The sequence below is a fragment of the Lycium barbarum genome, chromosome 10, assembly GCF_019175385.1.
Source record: "Lycium barbarum isolate Lr01 chromosome 10, ASM1917538v2, whole genome shotgun sequence".
NCBI lineage: Eukaryota > Viridiplantae > Streptophyta > Magnoliopsida > Solanales > Solanaceae > Lycium > Lycium barbarum.
Window position 1 is genome coordinate 93296706 of NC_083346.1, and position 19446 is coordinate 93316151.

The window sequence follows — 19446 nt, forward strand, 5'->3', positions numbered from 1 at the left end:
AACCGAATGATACCGATCAACTTGACAAAGACATTCAGATATGAAAAATTAGATAAAGAGGTAAAGCACCTCACATTAAAAGGTTACACTTTCTCCTAAAAGCCTAATGTTGAGACTATTGTGGCCTAGACCTGTCAATTAGGCCGGGCCATGTAAATTTTGGTCACATGGGGCCAGCTCCGGGCCGGACCGGGCCATAGGTTAATGGGCCGGGTTGGAGGCCTGGTTTTGAGAAGGAAAGAGGGTGTCTGGCCTAGCCCCCTACCCGAGTAGGGGTACATAGTGGGCTAAGTGGGCCGGATCGGGTTTTAATTATTTTAAAAAAAAATTCTAATACTAAAATTTATTAAGTTTGATACTTTAAAATCTAGTTGTTGCCAACTTTATTTTAACCATCAAGTTCCTTAAATTATTCTTTCGCCCTATTTTCAATCTATAAATACAATTCATTCTTCTCCATATTATCTCACCATTCCCTACTCTCCTCAATCCCTAAATTTCCTACTCATCTAAATCTCTCTCTCTCTCTCTCTCTCTCTCTCTCTCTCTTCCAACTTCCAAGTTCACATTTCAAAATTTAAAGTTAATGGATAATGACAATCCTCCTCCTCTAGCTCTAGGAGTGCATGAGTGTGGAGGTATTATGATAAATTAGAAGAAGATACGATTCGATGTAGAATTTGTCTACGAACTATGAACCGTAGGTCCGGACCGAGATATAGACCAGTTGATACTTTTGTCCGTCACTTGGGTCAGAAACACCCAAATGCATATGCAACTCTTCGTTAGAATTTAAATTTTAAGCTTTCAAGGTTCAAGTTTCAAGACTCAATTCTCAAGTTTCAAGTTTCAAATTTCAAGTTTGTATATTTTCATTTTGCAATGTTAGTTTGTTTGTTTTGATTTGATTTTGCAATGTAAGTCGTTCAAGTTTGTATTTTTGGAATTTGCAGTGTTATCAATTTAAGTTTGAAATTTTATTTTAAATTATCGAAGTGGTCTTGCATCACACTCTCAACTTTTTATAATATTTGACACTTATATTTAAATGAATTATATTTTTGTAAAAAAGAAGTCATTTTTGGGGTTTGGCCATTTGCCCAATGCCTATTCTTGCTTAAATAGCCGTTGGGAATCTTTATTCCAGCAACATATACAAGATATACACGAATATACAATCAACATATACAAGATATACACAAATATACAAACAACATATACAAGACATACACAAAGTCATAAATATCCAAACAAGATATACAAGTTGTTTTTGGAGATTTTGATAATATCTCAATCACAAATATACATCGTATTTTTTCAACTGAAAAATATGTTCCAATCAAAAGGTCACAAAAGGTTAAATCAATATATATCATTATATCATTATAATCTATGTTAAATTATACTATGTATAAAGTACATCAGTGTGCCTCTAAAAAAGAATTATACTATGAGCCTGTTTGGATGGGCTTATGCCTATAAGCTGCAAACAACTTATAAGCTAAAAAAAGTAAGTTGGGGTAGTCTAACTTTTTTTTTTTTTTGCTTATAAGCTGTTTTCAGCTTATAAGCTGCTTTAGATAAGCTAAGTCAAATGGGCCCAATTATTTTTTTGAGCTTATTTTAAGCACAAAATGACTTTAAGCTGGTCAGCCAAACACTCAAAAAAACTGAAAACAGCTTATAAGCAACTTATAAGCCAATCCAAACGGGCTCTATGTATACATAATATTATACCTCAATAAAATATAATATAATTAAATTATATATACCATGTATATTGTAATACATTAGTAAATAGAATACCTCTAAAAAATTGTCAAAGTATATATAATGTTTAATTGAATACTATTAAGTTTTAGTTGCATAGTAATTAAGAGAATAAAGGGAGTTTAACGGTTAAAGTTGGAATCATCTACCTATGAAATAGCTAATTCGAGTGACTTATTTAATTAACTTCCAAAATTTTAGAACTATCCCTAAAAATAGGCAAGAAAATGGAAAGCATGGATCTAATATAGGATTGATTCTCGTATACTAGAATCTGTTATGGAAGTAAATATTTGATATGCATTAATTAACGCTGTCATATATATCTGATCATTTTTAAAACAACGACTACTTACTAGTCTTCTACCCTAATCTGAGTCCTCTATAACCTCTTATCTAAGGTCTTAAACATAAGAAATTAATTATCAGACATGCTACGCTAGTAATTATAATTTATAGAAAGATATTTATGAGTTTCAAGAAAGAGTTAAAACTGTTGTTTTCTGTTAATCTATCACAAGCTCTTCTAATGACTAAACTTAAAGTACGGAAAAGGATCAAAATTACGCCTGAACTTTGGGAAATAGTTCATCCATACCCTTCGTTATACTTTAGGGTCAATTATACCCTTACCGTTATACTATGAGGTCAATTATACCCTTATGTCTAACAGCTGCCACGTGACATCATCCCAGCCCTTCAAAATTATTTTCCCCTCAAATAATTTTTTACCCACTAAAATAACCCAACCCGACCCGACTCGATTTTTTTTTTTTCCAGCCAAAGTGATACAGACCCAACCCATTACCCCTTGGCTGGAAAAAAAAATTCAGGTCGGGTTGGGTTATTTTAGTGGGTAAAAAATTATTTGAGGGGAAAATAATTTTGAAGGGCTAGGATGATGCCACGTGGCAGTTGTTAGACATAAGGATATAATTGACTCTATAGTATAACGATAAGGGTATAATTGATCCTAAAGTATAACGAAGAGTATGAATGAACTATTTCCCAAAGTTCAGGGGTAATTTTGGCCCTTTTCCGCTTAAAGTAAGTCATTGAACTCTACTCGTTAGTCAAAGGACATCACAGAGAAAACAGGGCCCTACTTTTCATGTATAATGTCACTCAATTCCTTTATTATACTTGAAATGTTAAAGACGCGTGAATTGCAGCAGAGTTGCGTAAGTCATAACTACTACTTTTCTAGCGGCCAAATGCTAATTAATTACTATATATAACTACTACTTTTCAGAAGAAATAACAAGATGGAAATTAAAGAAACGTACAAAATAGAGCTAGCGATGGAAATTATTTTCTCATAATTATGTAAGCTTCCAATAATGGCAATTTTGTCACATAAGTAAGCTTCTAATAATGGCAGCTTGATCACTATCACTCTCAGTAGATTCCAAAAGCACTGATAATCGATCACTTAGGTCTTCCACTTCTCTGTGTAAACTTCTTATGTAGTTGCATGTCTCCTGCAACACTTTGGAAGCTGAAACCTGTTTTATAAAAAAAATTTGGTACTATAATAAAAGTTAGAAAATGCTCACGAGATCATATGCTAATTAATTATACATTTTTATGCAATTATTTGTAATTGTGATGAATATAAATGTGACCCTACCAAGAAATGTTATGAAGTGACAAATTAAGAGTCCTATACCACATGCTGCTACACAGTATTAAATGAGGGACTTGTGGGCTAGTGGGCATGAGAATATAACTCTCAAACTTATCCCTAAAAAGAAAATGAAGGCCACACAAAATATGAATGGCTTCATGAAAATGTGTTCATTTGTACATACACAACATATATAGTAAGTAAATGAAGACAACAAATGACCAAATTCTAGTAAATAGCTAAACAATATTATTGGACTTAAAGTTATATTCACGGAAAATGTAAAGATTTTCTTACACGATAAGTACAATTCAACATGTTATAGCAAATTATCACTCTATTTTCCACATTATCATATTCATCAGACTTGATATGGAGAATTCTAAGTTATCATAGGTCAATGTAACTTGATAATGTAAAAAAATTTAGGCTGCCAGTGTACAAAACGTAAACTCAAAATGTACCTTGTTGGAACGCCTAGTGTGGCTTTCAGGGATAAGCAGTTGTAACTTTGACACGAGATCGGCAATCTGCTCATCAGTTATTCTGGAACCTCCTGATTGTCTCGAGGAACGTGATCTTCGGCTTGACATTTTCAGGAGAACTAAGAAGGCAAGAACTAGCGTTGTGCTTTAAGACGATAGACCAGAATGGGAAACAGTTTGTAATTTATAAGCTGTCAGAGAGAATTGTTGTAATGAATATGTGAGAGTTGTGTGTTGTGGGGAGCTTAAAAAGAGTAGAGAACTGTAACTGTTTGAGAGACAAGATATGGACAGAGAGGCAAGGAAACCATATGAATAAGAAGAATAAGAGAAAAACACTAAGGAACAAGTGTTGGAGGTGAAGAAGACAAGTGCATGGGATAAAGATGTGGGCTATTCTTGTTTTTAAATAGAAAGTTCGAAATATTATTAAGAGAGAATGAGGGTATTGGGAGTGGGGATGGGTTGGTGTATTAGGGAAATTAACGTTCAATTTTAACTTAGGGCCTGTTTGGAAAGCCACCTGGTAATTGGAATTGATGTAATTACTAGGGTAGTAATTACATAACCTAGTAATTACACAGTAGTGTAATTATTACAACGACCTGTTTATTTATCATAACATAATTACAGTATAATTATAAGCGTGTTGTTTGGTTGCACAAGTGTAATTAGACATTTAGTTTAATTTTAAAATAAAATTTAATTATGAAAAATTAAAATTATTATTTAAAAAATATTTTCCTTTTATAAATGATATTAAATTAGTTTTTAAATAACATATTATTTCTTGAAAATATATTTATTAATTGATATATATTTTTCAAATTAATAATATTTAATTTTAATTAATTATAAAACTTAAAAGAAGACTTTTTTTTTGTGAGAACGTCATGGATTGGATGTTTGACAAATAAAAATATTTATAAATATAATGCCATAACATTGCAATAACATTATTCAAATGTTTGACACAATAAATCCATCAAATGTAAGTGAAAAATAAACAACATGCAATGTGAAAGCAAATAACTTAAAATTGAAAATATAACCTAAATTCAAAATCCAAAAGAAAATATTTAACATAATGCTCTTATGTCAAATTTCAACATTACATAAGTAAGTTCCAACATAACTTAAAGTAAATAATTCAAAAGAAAGGAAAAATATAAAATAAATTAAAAATAAAAAGAAATTAAAAGAAACAGAAAAGAAACAAACTAGAAAGTAACTCAGTAATTACAGAGTGTAATTACACTCAATTCTCAACCACCCCTTGAGAATTGGAGAGTGTAATTACACCCTCTCAATTACACTTAATTCCCACCTAAATGTGTAATTACTTGATCAAACAAATAAGCCAAACTGTGTAATTACACCCAATTCCAATAACCTGGGCGGCTGTCCAAACAGACCCTTAAAGTATTTGATTTGTCTTACATTTATTCTCCGTTTATCTAATTTCTTTTCATAAAAATCATGTCGTATGAAGTTCGTTTCATATTTAGGCATCCTCTAACGACTGTCAAGGTTGGCTCTAATTTGTCCTGAAGAAGCAACGCAGATAAACAAAATGTCAAAATTTGTTCCTAAACTATCAAACTGATTTGTAACATACCTTCAGCAATAATTTGAAGCATGTCGCTGAACAATTGAAAACATTCTGATGTCCCTGAACAATTGAGAAGTATTGAGTTATCGTTACGTGGTTTCCACCATATCAGACAAATCAGATCAATTTATTCATGGTGGAAAATCGTTTGTGGAAAAGACATATTTTAGAGGAAAGATAACCGTGGGAGCTTTTATGGACAGAAAGGTAAATGGGGATAAATATAAGACAAATCGTAAACTATAAAGGTATATTTAAACCTTTAATTGTATATACTAATTTTTATAATTATTATTTCCTTATTTAAATAGGTTTAAGTAATAGTATAATAATATTTTGAACCATCAGTGTAGTTTAATTTGTTACCATTTAATTAACTAATTAGTTAATTCGGATCATAAAGATTTACTTGTAAATGTAACCTAATCGCATAAAAAATATTATATCGTCAGCGTATAAAATTTAAGTTCAATTTAAATTTAGTATAAGTATTGGTTTTCAAGATTAATTTAATTTATACATTGACAAATAATTTAATATTATACAGTAAGTCAGTAACTGTATTTTAATATGTCATAATAGGTGCCCTCAACATTTTTTTAGGGCACTATTAATCCCACTTATTATCCATTATTTTTTATAATTATTTTATGAGTGATCTGATAATATAGAAATGTTGTTGAAATTTATATACAGAGAGTTGAGGACAAAATATTATTGGGTTAAAGGGTTGGAGAGGGATACACGTGTCCTTCCCCATATGTCTCCCCAACTAGAGGTTAGATTACAAAGTCAAGTTGGGGAGGCCAAGCCTAATAGGAAAACTTTCCTTGTTTATCTGCCAACTTTGGGGCCTCTTGTGTCAGTAGTATCACGCAAGCCCATGTTAGTATCTTATTATATCATTGTCATTTTAATATACCAACAACAACCACTCTAGTCTCTATGCTTTCCCCCTACCCCCAACTAGGATATATAAAATTAAATTCTATCAACATAACAAAATAGTAGTATCTATGTTGAAGTTCATTTACATAATATGTTCCTGCTTTGTGATGATGATTTGAAAGATGTAAATCGTATCAATGAAGAAGAGGTTGGAGTAGTAGGTGAGGATATTATACTAAACCAAGTGCAGCTATGTGTAGAGCTTCCTCCTCTGAATAATTAATTTTCTTCCATTCGCTCTTGGCATTCTTTACTAATGTCAACTGATGATTAATCTCAATATATACATTATTAAATATTTAAAATCAACTAAATGGACAAGCCCCTTCTTTAATTTAAACCAGCTAGCTTCAGCAAGAGAAATGACCTTCACTACAAAAAAAAAAAAAAAAAAATTGAAATTAGTTGCAAACTTTGTCACTAAATTTCTCATTAATTAGCTAATATCATTTTTTGACGATCCATCGCTAAATAAATTAGAAACGATTTTTGTTGTTTAGCTATAAAAGTTATTCGTCCCTATTTTTTAGAGTTCTCTGTGACTTTAGACTAATCATATCAAGAGAAAAATGTTGAGAGAAGCCAATGTTAAGACTTGAGAAAAAATAGTTTGTCTCCCTCTTTCCCACGAGATTGATTTGTAAGGTTTTCGCCTAGTCCCCAATTTGAACCACCTATAGCGTTATTTCTTTTAGGATGATAGAAAGCTAATACTAGATATATTTCTCTTGATTAGTTGAGATCACTTTGGATCAAATGGAACTAACGGACTAGTGCAAATATGATATAATTCATATAACGCTATACATGTATTAATATTTCTTACACTATTACCAATTATTAATACTATTAAATAATTAAAGTACTTACCCGATGAGTACATTTTTTTCTTTTTAAAGTCTCTTTCATATCGTCAATAAGAAGTATGGACTCAACCCAACATCCGAATTCATACAACGATTCAGCTGGGGCAATTTGCAGGATTGCCCTTCACTGGGGTGGTCTTTAATTTTTACCCCTAAAAATGGTGGTCTTTAAGGCAGAAATTCTACCTTAAGGCAGAATTTGTTGCGATTTTTTTCAACTGAGTTGGGATTCAATACCACAGCCTTGGGGTGTTAGGCAAGGGTTAAAATTTAAAGACCACCAATTTGAAGGGCAAAAATTAAAGACCGCCCCAAATAAAGGGCAATCCGTGCAAAAAAAAAGATTCAGCTGTGAGATCTTTTTTTACCCGCGTGGATGGATTGTTTTTTTGTTCTTTTTTAAAAATATTTGTTTAATTATACAAGGGAATTAGGAAAAGAGAAGAAAGAGACAGTAAAAATGACTCACCTATATTATTGTGGTTTGTGGACCGTACTTTTCTTTTGTATTGTTTGAGTACAAAAATGGCTAGATCGTCATTGATTTACAATATAGAAAACCCTAAACTATGAGAGAGAAACCAGGCTTTTTATTTCTGTCTAACTGAAAATGAAAAGGAAAAAGTAGTCTATATATTTACAGCTCATTAATGAAAAAATGAAGTAAAAATTGTTATACCCCATATATTTATACGTCGAATTATTCGCAAGCAAATCGACCCAGATAAAAAGCAGAATCATTTCCGGACACGAAATAGAAATCTTTAATTTTCAATTTTTATTAGAACATAAATTGTTTATAAATTTTATTTAGTGTAAAAATATTATTGGAGATTAGGAAATAATTAATTATGATTAAATTATTAAGTAGGGATTAGTGATTAATTAATTTAATTAAGGCACTAGTGGGCCCCACCCGAATATATATATATATATATATATATATATATATATATATATATATATATATATATATATATATAATGGGCTGCCACGTGGCAACCAAGTAGGCTGCCACATGGCAACAATTGGTCAAGGTTAGTGTCCCAAACGTGTCAATATTAAGGAGGGGCATATATATGTAAGTTGATGGAAAAATTCAACTATGCATTTTGTTTCATTTTTAAGAATTAAAAGAAAAAAGAGGAAAGGAAAGAGCATGGCCATGGCTGCTGCTCACGGCTAGCCATGGCCAAGGAAATTATATTGCCTTTTTGCTTTGGTTTAATTTTCAAGTGATTTGCAAGTTTGCGGTGGTGATAGCAACGTTGGATATTGAATCGGGAAAGAAGAAATTGAGAAATTGGGGCAATTAAGAGTAGAAATTCCTCTGAGAAAATTAAGGTAAGATTTTCTTGTCTTGTGGTGTAATTATGTTAATGGTGTTGTAATGAAAGGATTAAAATTGGATTGGACGAAATTGGAATTTAGAAAATGCATGAAATTGATGTTATAGGAAATTGTGGGTTGAAATGTATTAAGAAAAGTTGTTGGGTTGTTAGAATTGTTATGGGCTGAATTGGGAGAATTTATTATATATATTGTTGTTATTGGTATTTCTGTGTTGACAGGAGGACAATTAGAAATTCGGGTTAGGCAAATATATAGGGGAAGTGCTGCCCGATTTTCGTTAAGTCTATAGCTAGAAAACCATAAACAAGAATGTATAAGCTAAATGATAAGTTCTATAAAGAAATGGGCTACGAATTTACGAACTAGAAAATATAGTTACTGACGATAACGTTACTCTTATATTAAATAGGCTAAAAGAGCGACAAGGCGAACGGGTTAGCGAATAGTTGCTAACAGGTATGTAAGGCTAACACTTCTTTCTTTTGGCATGTCTTAGATGTAAGTGATGAATGCTATGAACTTTGGGGTAAATCTATTCATAGGTTCCGAATGTGATTCATGGTTCTTGTACTATTCATTCTATATGTACTCCATATGATTCTATTCTTAGACGAGTAAGGTCTAAATGTTCCTTGTGATGGTTTATTGATATTGTACTCATATTCTGTTCCGAAGGGAACACCCATAAGGTGCCAGTTGAGTTGTGTATATGGTTTTACTAATGATTTCGAGAAAATTAGTTTTATACTAAAGGAAACATAAAGTTAGACTTTCAAAACCACTCCGAAGGGGGTGCGAGATTTTACTATTTAGATTTTCAAAACCACTCCGAAGGGGGTGCGAGGTTTTACTATTTCATTTCATTTACGACTTATGTTTACATTCCATAGCATCATCTCTTTGTATTAATATTTGTGGATTAAGTTTGTGTTGACATGATTGTGATATTAAGCCGGAAGCGGCTGCCCGAAGGGGCCATCATTATTAAGCCGGAAGCGGCTGCCCGAAGGGCCCATCATTATTAAGCCGGAAGCGGCTGCCCGAAGGGGCCATCATTATTATTGAGCCGGAAGCGGCTGCCCGAAGGGGCCATTATTATTAAGCCGGAAGCGGCTGCCCGAAGGGGCCATCATTATTATTGAGCCGGAAGCGGCTGCCCGAAGAGGCCATCATTACTATGTCGGAAGCGGCCGTCCGAAGGGACTATGGTGATACTAGCCGGAAGCGGCTGTCCGAAGGGACCGTTTTGTTAACATTTCGGAAGCGGCACGTGTGTTAGATTGCAATATTTACTTAAAGAATGTGTGTTAGATTGCATTATTTACTTAAAGAATGTTTGTTGGATTGCATTATTTACTTAAAGATTGTTTTGAGACCTCGTGTATACATTTATGTTTCTTCCAGCGAAGGCTGCAGGTATTGAGTTAGATTGTGATTTCTTCTCTCCTAAATAAAGTTATGGTTATGATTTGTTACCACCTTACATACTCAGTACATTGTCCGTACTGACGTCCTTTTGCCTGGGGACGCTGCGTTCATGACCGCAGCCCCAGATTGTTTGACAGGTTAAGTATACAGCTAGGATGCTCTGACGTCTGCTGGGATTGGCAAGTTCCACCTCATTCTGGAGCTGTGCTGAGTCATGTATAGATATGTATGATTATGGGTATGTCAGGGCCCTGTCCTGACTCATAGTGTCCAGTTTACTTCTTAGAGACTTCTGCAGACAGTATCCTGTGGTATGTTTGTCGAGATGTCGACAAAGTGATATCAGTTGAGTCATTTATGGATTTTAAAAGAGTATGTATTTCAGATGATTTAGATTGGTCTAAAATACTTATTGATTGAAAGTTTTCATAATCGTTATAGAGATAATGATTTCCATTTGGAAAAAATTTTATGTTCTTAAAAGTTTTTGAAATGACAGGTTTTAATAGAGCGAGTGTCTAAGGGTTCGCTCGACTCTGATGAGAGTCGGGTGCCCGTCATGCCCTACCGTTGCTAGGGTGTGACAAAAATATTACAACTACAAAATATTAATAGAAGAATTGAGTCGGGTCAGCTACACTTCGGATTGGGCCCAGATGTAATGTTAACCCCACCCCTCCCCCTCAAGCTGGAAGGGGAGGACACTGAAAGCTTGGAAAGTAGTTGCTGACGAAGAGCACCTGAAAGAGGCTTAGTCATAATGTCAGCCAACTGATCTTCTGAACGCACAAAATGAAGAGAAATGAGGGCAGCAGTCAAACAATCGGGTACAAAATGACAATCAATGTCTATATGTTTGGTCCGTTCATGAAAAAGAGGATTCTTGGCTATGTGTAGGGTAGTTTGACTGTCACAGTAGACTGGAATAGGAGAGGAAATAGAAAGACCAAGATCACCAAGTAACCTCTTAAGCCAAGAAATCTCAGCAACAATTTTCCTTAAAGCCCTATATTCAGCCTCAGCTGAAGATAAAGAGATGGTTGGTTGTTTCTTACTCTTCCAAGAGATATGGCTGCCACCAAGAGTTATATAATACCCAGTGACCGATGTTCTGGAGTTAGCACAGGTAACCCAATCTGAGTATGATTAGGCAGTGATGGAAAAATTATTTGAGTTAGAAAGCATAACACCAGGATCATTCAACAAATATCTTAAGACATAGATAGCAGCTAACATGTGAGGAGACTAAGGTGTATGTAGGAACTGGCTAAGGTACTGGACTGAGAAAGAAATGTCAGGTCTAGTGTGTTGAAGGAAATTCCCTATCCACAACCAACTTGACAGAGGGATCAAGAGGAGTATTCACAGGACTGTATTAGTTACAATTAAATTTAGCAAGATGATCTATTGTATACTTATGTTGACTAACAATATAACCAGATGGAGAAAAAGTGATTTCTAGACCCAGAAAATAGTGAACACAACCCAAGTCCTTAATCTTAAACTGGTCATCAAGATGAGCCTTTAAACTGGTCATTTCAGTAAGATCATCCCCAGCCAAAAGGATATCATCAACATACACAGCCAAAACAGTCAAAGAACCAGAGGGAACCTTTGTGAAAAGAGAGTAATCATTCTTATTAGATGTGTAGCCTCTAGAAGATAAAGCTTCAGACAACTTTGAGAACTATTGCCTGGAAGCCTATTTGAGGCCATAAAGTGATTTTTTAAGCTTACAAACCAGTGGACCAGAGGAGGAAGAAGGTGTAGAAGTAACCTCAAGGCCAAGAGAGATTTTCATGTATACTTTTTCATCTAGAGAACCATGTAAGAAGGCATTATCTAGATCAAGTTGGAAAATAGTCCAACCTCTTTTGACAGCCAAAGTAAGGAGACATTTGATGGTGGTTGGCTTGACAACAAGGGAGAATGCCTCAGTGTAGTCAATACCCTCCCTTTGAGTATCTCCCATAATGACAAGCCTAGCCTTAGATCTTTCAATGGAACCATCAAATCTTTGTTTTATTTTGTAAACCCATTTACATGGAATAACCTTTTTATGAGGTGGTAGTGGAACAATATCCCAAGTATGGTTTGCCTCAAGGGCTTGAAATTCCTTTAGCATAGCCTCTTACCAAGCAGGATTGGAAGCAGCCTGTTGGTAAACTGAGGTTCATACATGTGTATATCACTGGTGGAAACCTTGAAGTTTTCAGACACAGGTAAAAAGGGGAAAACAGAATTGCAAATGTAGTCATCAAGGTGGGAAGGTCTGTGATGAATCCTAGAAAATTTCCTAGTGGAGTCCAGATTGGTGGCAGGAGCAACATGAGGATTGGGGATAGGTTCAGGATTAGCAAGAGGAATTGGGAGAGGTGGAGGAGAATTAGGAGGAATAATATCTGGGAGATGGGCAGATGATCGATGAGAGAAAAATGGGGACTGAGGAGGAAGTACATCAGAGAAAACAATAGAAAGAGGAGATCCATAAGTTGGAGGATGTTTAGTGGGTATATCAATAAAGGAAGGAGGAGAGGAAGGGAAGAGTGCAGTAGGTAAAGGTGTGGAAGAATGGTAAGAAAAAGTAGTTTCATGGAAGACAACATCTCTGGAGTAGAAAATGGAGTGAGAATGAAGGTTCAGGAGTTTGTAAGCCTTTTTACCACTAGCGTAGCCTAAGAAAACAGCTGGAATGGATCTAGATTGGAATCTCTCCTAGGTTTGGGAGAAGAAGAAAAACAAAGACAACCAAAAGATCTAAGGTGGTTATAAGAAGGTGGCGTACCCAACAGTTTCTCTATGGGAGATATATTTTGTAAAAAAGTTGAAGGAAGTTTGTTGACAAGGTAAGTGGCAGTAAGGATATACTCCCCCCAGTATTTCAAAGGTAACTTGGACTGAAAAAGAAGGAATCTGGAAACTTCTATGAGGTGTTTGTGTTCTCTCTCAACTACACCATTTTGTTGTGGGGGACAATGGTGTGATGGAGGATACCACTATCACTAAAGAATTGTTGATAAGAAGTGCTACCACCCAATTCAAGAGCATTATCAGATCTAAAATTTGTACCTTAAATGAGTTTTGACCATGGATACAAAAGTTTTTAAAACTGTTAAAGCATTACTTTTGCAAGAAATAAGGTGTGTCCAAGTAACTCTAGTATAATCATCTACCAATGTCAAAAAATACTTGAAATTATTGTAAGTTTTGGTGTGATAGGGTCCCCATGTATCAATGTGAACCAATTGAAAAGGAACAGATGTATGTATAGAGCTGAGTGGAAATGAGGTTCTATGTTGTCTTGCCATTGGACAAACACGGCATATGAAGTTCTGTTTAGTGGATAGTTTATCAGGTAAATCTAGTATATTTTTCATTTTGTGAAATGGAATATGTCCTAATCTTTGATGCCAAACAATATCATCTTTATTAACAACAGAGTGAGGATTACAAGGAGTACTATGATGTTCAGAATTATAAGTAGTAATTGCCGAATTAACAGGAATGGTATTCATAGGTGAAATGCAATGTGAAGCAGAATCAGAAAATAAAACATGTGGATTACAAGAACTAACATCAACATGTGAGATAGAATTAGAATAACAGGGGGAATAGGAATATTTATGGAGAACTCCTGATGCACAAAATATAGTCCCTTTTCAGCCTTTCCGATTTCCAATGGCCTCGTCAGAGAAGGGCCCTGTAAAAAGCAAGCAGAAATTGTAAGTATAGCATAGCATTGGAGTTGGACAGGAAGTTTGTGTATAGAAATCAAATTGAAATGAAATGAAGGGACAAGGAGGACATTATGTAAGATTATGTCACTTCTTAAGGAGAAAGAACCAGTAGAAATAACTTTTACTTTATATCCATTTGGTAAAGTTATCAAGTATGAAGTAGGTAAGGGTTGAATATTGCGAAGTAGATGTTCGTGAGGGATCATGTGATTGGTTGCCCCTGAGTCTAAAATCCAAGGACTAACACCTAATAATGAAGATGCACACACATGATAGCCAGTTTCAGAGAAAACAATACTACTAAACAAACCTGCAAAAGCACTGAAACCAGCATTTTCACCAACTGTGCCATGAGGAGGAGATGGATTGTGTATGCTCATAAGTTACTGATAATGTTAATACTGGTCCTTTGAGAATCCATGAGGAATAGAGGGACCAGAAGTAGGAGAAGAAAGGCCAAGTTCAGCCCCCTGAGCATATGAACCAAAAGCTTTCTTGTTTTTGATGAAATTAAAATCTGCAGGATATGTACCCATGTAATCTATAACATTTCTCAATGTGGTGCCTAGTTCTTTTGCAATATTTACAGAATAGATCTGCTGAGCCAGTAGGAATACTTGGAGCAACAGGATTACCCCTCATTGGCTCAAAATGAACTCTCTAACTATAATTCCTACCAGCAAAATAGCTTGAACTAGTAGAAGCTGAGAATGCAGCAGATTCATTTGAAAAACTTGGAACATGTGGAGAATGTTCTTTTTGATGTTCATCATGTTGCAACATGGAATATGCTCTACTGATGGAGGGCAGTGGAGACAGCATCAGAATGTTAGTCTTGCAAGAAGAGTAACACTCATTCAGCCCACTCATGAATTGAAAAAGTTGTTGTTCTTCCAAAAGTTTTGGTAAAGCACCACAAGTGCAAGTAGGTCCTACATAAGCTGTTTGTAGCTCATCCCATAAGCTTCTCATCCTAGTGAAATAAGTGGCTATGTCTGAAAACCCTTGACTAGTTGAACTAATCTCTCACTGAATTTTAATGTATTTGGATCTATTGGTTTGACTAAACCTCTCATTCAGGTCTTTCCAAATCTCTCTAGCAGTTGAGAACCCTATGAGACTAAGTGATATGTTTCTGGATAGAGAATTGGTCATCCATGATATGAGCATGTCATTATAGCGTTCCCATCCTGAGAAGTAAGGAGAATCTTCTGCAGGTTTAGGATTTTTTCCAGTGATCACACCTAATTTGTTTTTGGCAGATAGAGCCACGAGCATGTTCCTCTTCCAAGCCACGAAACCACTCCATCGAAAGGTGGTGAGACTAAAGGAGTATTTGGATTGTCAGAGGGATGTATATAGAAAGGATGTGAGGTCTCAATAGTAAATGGTGTGAAACCATCGGTACTCGAGGTAGAAGTGTTGTTGTTAGTAGCATTGGTACCCATATTCGATCAATCGAGTAACTAATGATAAACTTCCAAGTCAATAAAACGTAGATCGCGATAAACCACAAATTTACAAATCAACAAACCCTAGATCGCGATAAACACAATTTCCAGCTCAACAAAAACCTTAAATCGCAATGCAATTTCAATCTCCCAAAAATAAAACCCTAGGTTGGGAAGATAGTGAAAAACAGAACAAAAACAAGGTGAATTTAGAGGAAATTGTACTGTCCTTCTTCGATAACTTTAAGAAGTAAAGTCTTCAAAAGAAAACACCTGAAAACTTCAAGATTACAGCAGAATTAACAAAAACTCACCGAAAAAGTGAGAGTTCGTCGAAAACCAAAAAAAAAAAAAAACTCGATGGAAATTTTGACGGAGATAACCGTCGAGGGTAATATCGGACGATAGCTCTCAATGAGTACTACACGAAACCTTGCTCTGATACCATGTTCAAGTACAAAAATGGCTAGATCACCATTGTTTTACAATACAGAAACCCTAAACTATGAGAGAGAAAAGAGAGAGAAACCAGACTTTTTATTTATGTCTGACTGAAAATGAAAAGGAAAATGTAGTCTATATATTTACAGCTCATTAATGAAAAAGTGAAGTAAAAATATTACAACTACCAAATATTCATAGAAGAATTGGGCCGGGTCAGCTACATTTCGGATTAGGTCCAGATGTAATGTTAACATGTATGAATTGAAAATATATGTATATTTACCATATATATGGATCATTAATAGTTCCAAGTGTTCAATTTTGGGTAGATCTCGATTCTCGAACACCATTTAAACTTGTTCTATTGATTGAACTATTTAAAATAAGATCCCATATATACATCAGCTCGTGTTCCATTAAAATATTAAATGTCACGCTTCCATTTTTAGCTTTTACGTCTTATTTTGCATGAAACCATATCTTCCGATCAAGCCATCATGTCACGAGAACCTTCGAAATAAAATGGAAACATAATGTATCAGACAATCAATAAAAACAAAATCAATAACTTGTTATATGTCGACACAATTCTTGTGTATGAACTGTTACGTTGCACGACCTAATATTTATCTTAACCAATATCAGATTTTCGCCTATAGGATAGAACACGTTACCCTTCCTGTTCCACGTCATCATCTACGAAATAGTAAAGAACAATTAAGTAAGAACACATCAATTTTATGTGGAAATCACTCGGCTCACAAAGGTGAAAAAACCATGACCTATACCTCTGTAGGATTTTTTCCAAACTCCACTGTAACTGTGAGTCTGTGCAAATTCAAGTTACAAACTCTGTAACCTAGGAACTAAACTCTAATTCCTATCTAACTAATCTCCTTAGACTAGTAACCCACTTCAAGTTACCCCAAGTTGATGTTAAATTTGACTAACTATTTAAAACTATTGTAATTGCTTCTAGGAAAGCTGATAAAGGTACAACTCGATAAATAATCCTAATACATAAATCTAGACTCAAGAACTGTAACACATAAACTCTATGAAACAAATTCTTTAATCTTATTCATTGTATTAGGCTGCACTTCTGGAACCAAAACACTCAATATGGCATTGACTGTAATTGCTTAATATTCTGATTTCTCTCTTTATGAATGTGCAAAGCTTCTTCATTGCATGACTTGAATATTTATAGTACTAGGTTTGCATGAAGGCGGATGAACTCACTCCCTACAAGGTAAGGCCTATTATAAGAGTTAGGGTTTGAGTTGACTTGGGATACTTGCATTAATGCGTCTTCAGTGTCCTGTAGGAGTCTGAAGTATCTTAATAATTATGGCAAGAAATCCTGCAAACTTGTCCACCAAGTCATTACCATAAAACACAAATCCTACTCGTAGTAGGATTCTGAGCTAGAACATGTTCTTGGACCTGATTCAAACACCTGGTTCTTTCGCCTCTGCATCTTCTCACTATCTGAGATGGAATATATCCGTAAACCTGTTTCATTCATCTTTATCCTGCAACAGCCTCTGACTTACTCTCACATAGAACATATCTGCAGACCTGGTTCATTCACAATCTTATCCTGTGTAAGTCTCTGATCGATTCACTGCACTCGTCTCTATGGAACATGTTTGTAGACCTGGTTCATGAGTTTTGTCTGCACAATTCTCTAGTTTATCTCCCTATAGAACATCCCCAGAGCTGGTTCACCCACTTTTTTCTGTAGCTTTGTCCATCATTTTTCTATGTCTAGTTCATAAGCTTTATCTCAACCGTCTGTCTCTAAAGATGGTTTACTATCATTGTTCATTTACTTTGTCAATCATCAAAACACACATGCTTATGCCAACAAATTTCCCATTTTTGATGATGACAAACCCATGTATTTGAATCAACACGTAACCTATCCATAAACGTCTCATAGCCCAAAAGATAACATTGCAACACTATCATATTGTTAGGAGTAAACCAGGTTGGCATATATGAGTCAGAAAGCAAGCATAAGCACACAGTGATAGCACATATTGATCATCTTCCCCCTTTTGGTATCATTAAAAAGTTATCTCAGATTACAGCAAGTAACCTTTGTGAATATTGAACTCATGGCCACTGGGCCTATCTCATATACACAAGGTAATAGAATCAGTCCCTTAGTGAAGAAAAAAATATTCGAATCACACAAATAAGGCACAAATATGTAAGATATGCAATAGTTTTTTTCATTAACTTCAACAAGTACAATTACAGTCCCTCGGTTACAACCATATACAACATATCATTTCTACAGAACTTAGGACCCAGACACACTAAGAATATTACATGGATAAAATTAGAGAGAACCTGCTCACTTTGCTAGGGACAGTGACCAAGGTAGATGGTAGAATCTAAGGCTAATTTCTAGGAAATCCTAACTAGAAGGTGTTGAGTGACATGAATATAAGGGAAATACATGCTTTTCCCCACATCACCATCTGAATCAACCCCTTGCCCTGCCACGCCCTAAACCCGACCCTGGACGTAACATGTATCCAATGCTATGAACAACATCGGAAGCACCTTATAAAATTAGCAAATTCCTATTCTCTTTCAACAGTCTTTCCTCATTCATTTATAACAAGTCATAAGTGGCTAAACGTAAACATGCTCAATTTAATGAAATCTGCGGAAGACTAATATAGATACTAAATCATAAACATGGCAAAAGCCTCAATAAGTCATATGAGACTTTCAACATATATCCCAAAATCTGACAACTATTTATAGAGCTTTTAAGATAAACAAATGAGTGTCTAACTTCGAGACGCAGCCCGAAAACTGCAATAAGTAGGTAAAAATAGGGTGGTGTCCCACGAACAAGCATGTGGGCTCACCAAATAGTCCAGAAAGTAGCAAGCTCTCCTAGTTCTCACGCGTATGCACCTCAACGTTACCTGACACACCATCAGAAACAACAATGGTACGCCTGAGTACTGGGTTCTTAGTGAGTGTCTAACGGGAAATAGTTAGTATAGCAAAATAAGATAGTAAAAATCAGTAAAGCAGTATCTATGAAACAGTTTAAATATTAAGAAATAGAGCACAACATCAAACTTAGTAAAATTCATCAGAGAGAAACCAATAACAAAGTACAACACATTTATCTCATTTACCATTTACTACATCAAGTCTTTCACCTACGAATCCAAAAACATCAACAAGCCAACTCATGGCGAACAATCATTCGATACACCGGAGCTATTATCCCACGAAGGCTAATCGTCCTCTGGACTAGCACAACAATAGATGCACCGGGATACACGCCTTAGAGGTCAATCATCTTCTGGACTGATACAACAATTCTCAAAAGCGATACATTAGGATCTATAAAGGCTAATCATCCTCTGGACTAGTACAGCTTGCCCATACAGGCCCAAACACAAACAAATATAAGTCATGGCATATTCACCGAATCATCAATCATGGCTTATAACCGAATTCACTTCTCAAGTCATCTTCTCGCAATAGAGGTATTTCAAGTCATAACCAATTTAGAAACCTTATTCAAATCATTTGTTCAATTTCAAATTCAAGAAAAAAAAATCTCATTCAAAGGAAAAACCCGTTTAAAGCTTCAATCTTTAGAACATAAGTTAAATCATCCCATAGCGGGGAAAAACACGTTCGTCATAATAATATAATTCGTATAAGGTTCGATGTGGGCTTGA

At 35.0% G+C, this 19446-nt stretch overlaps 1 protein-coding gene and 1 long non-coding RNA gene across 3 annotated transcripts; one reads left to right on the top strand and one right to left on the bottom strand.

Annotated features, from left to right (window-relative positions):
* Positions 1 to 2872: 2872 nt before the first annotated feature.
* LOC132614471 (transcription factor PRE6-like) lies at positions 2873 to 4294 on the bottom strand. 2 transcript variants are annotated; one of them, XM_060328923.1, is made up of 2 exons: positions 3862 to 4294; positions 2873 to 3299 (listed from the first exon to the last, which is right to left on the bottom strand). In XM_060328923.1, the coding sequence occupies exons 1-2, from the start codon at positions 3988 to 3990 to the stop codon at positions 3123 to 3125; spliced, it is 306 nt and encodes a 101-aa protein (XP_060184906.1). In that variant the 5' UTR covers positions 3991 to 4294; the 3' UTR covers positions 2873 to 3122. The 2 variants fall into 2 exon arrangements, with proteins under 2 accessions (XP_060184906.1, XP_060184907.1); XM_060328924.1 differs by having other exon boundaries at positions 2891 to 3275; positions 3862 to 4283.
* Positions 4295 to 8452: 4158 nt separating this feature from the next.
* Positions 8453 to 10482, top strand: LOC132613567 (uncharacterized). Its single transcript, XR_009572005.1, has 3 exons — positions 8453 to 8652; positions 9071 to 9117; positions 10209 to 10482. It is a non-coding gene; the product is annotated as an uncharacterized LOC132613567 (long non-coding RNA).
* Positions 10483 to 19446: the final 8964 nt, after the last annotated feature.

Bases quoted from the DNA above. Each gene is read 5' to 3' on its own strand.
- LOC132614471 (XM_060328923.1), bottom strand. From the start codon at position 3,990: ATGTCAAGCCGAAGATCACGTTCCTCGAGACAATCAGGAGGTTCCAGA. The intron at 3,300-3,861 runs GTACATTTTGAG...CTTTTATTATAG, and splicing joins ACACTAGGCGTTCCAACAAG to TACCAAATTTTTTTTATAAA.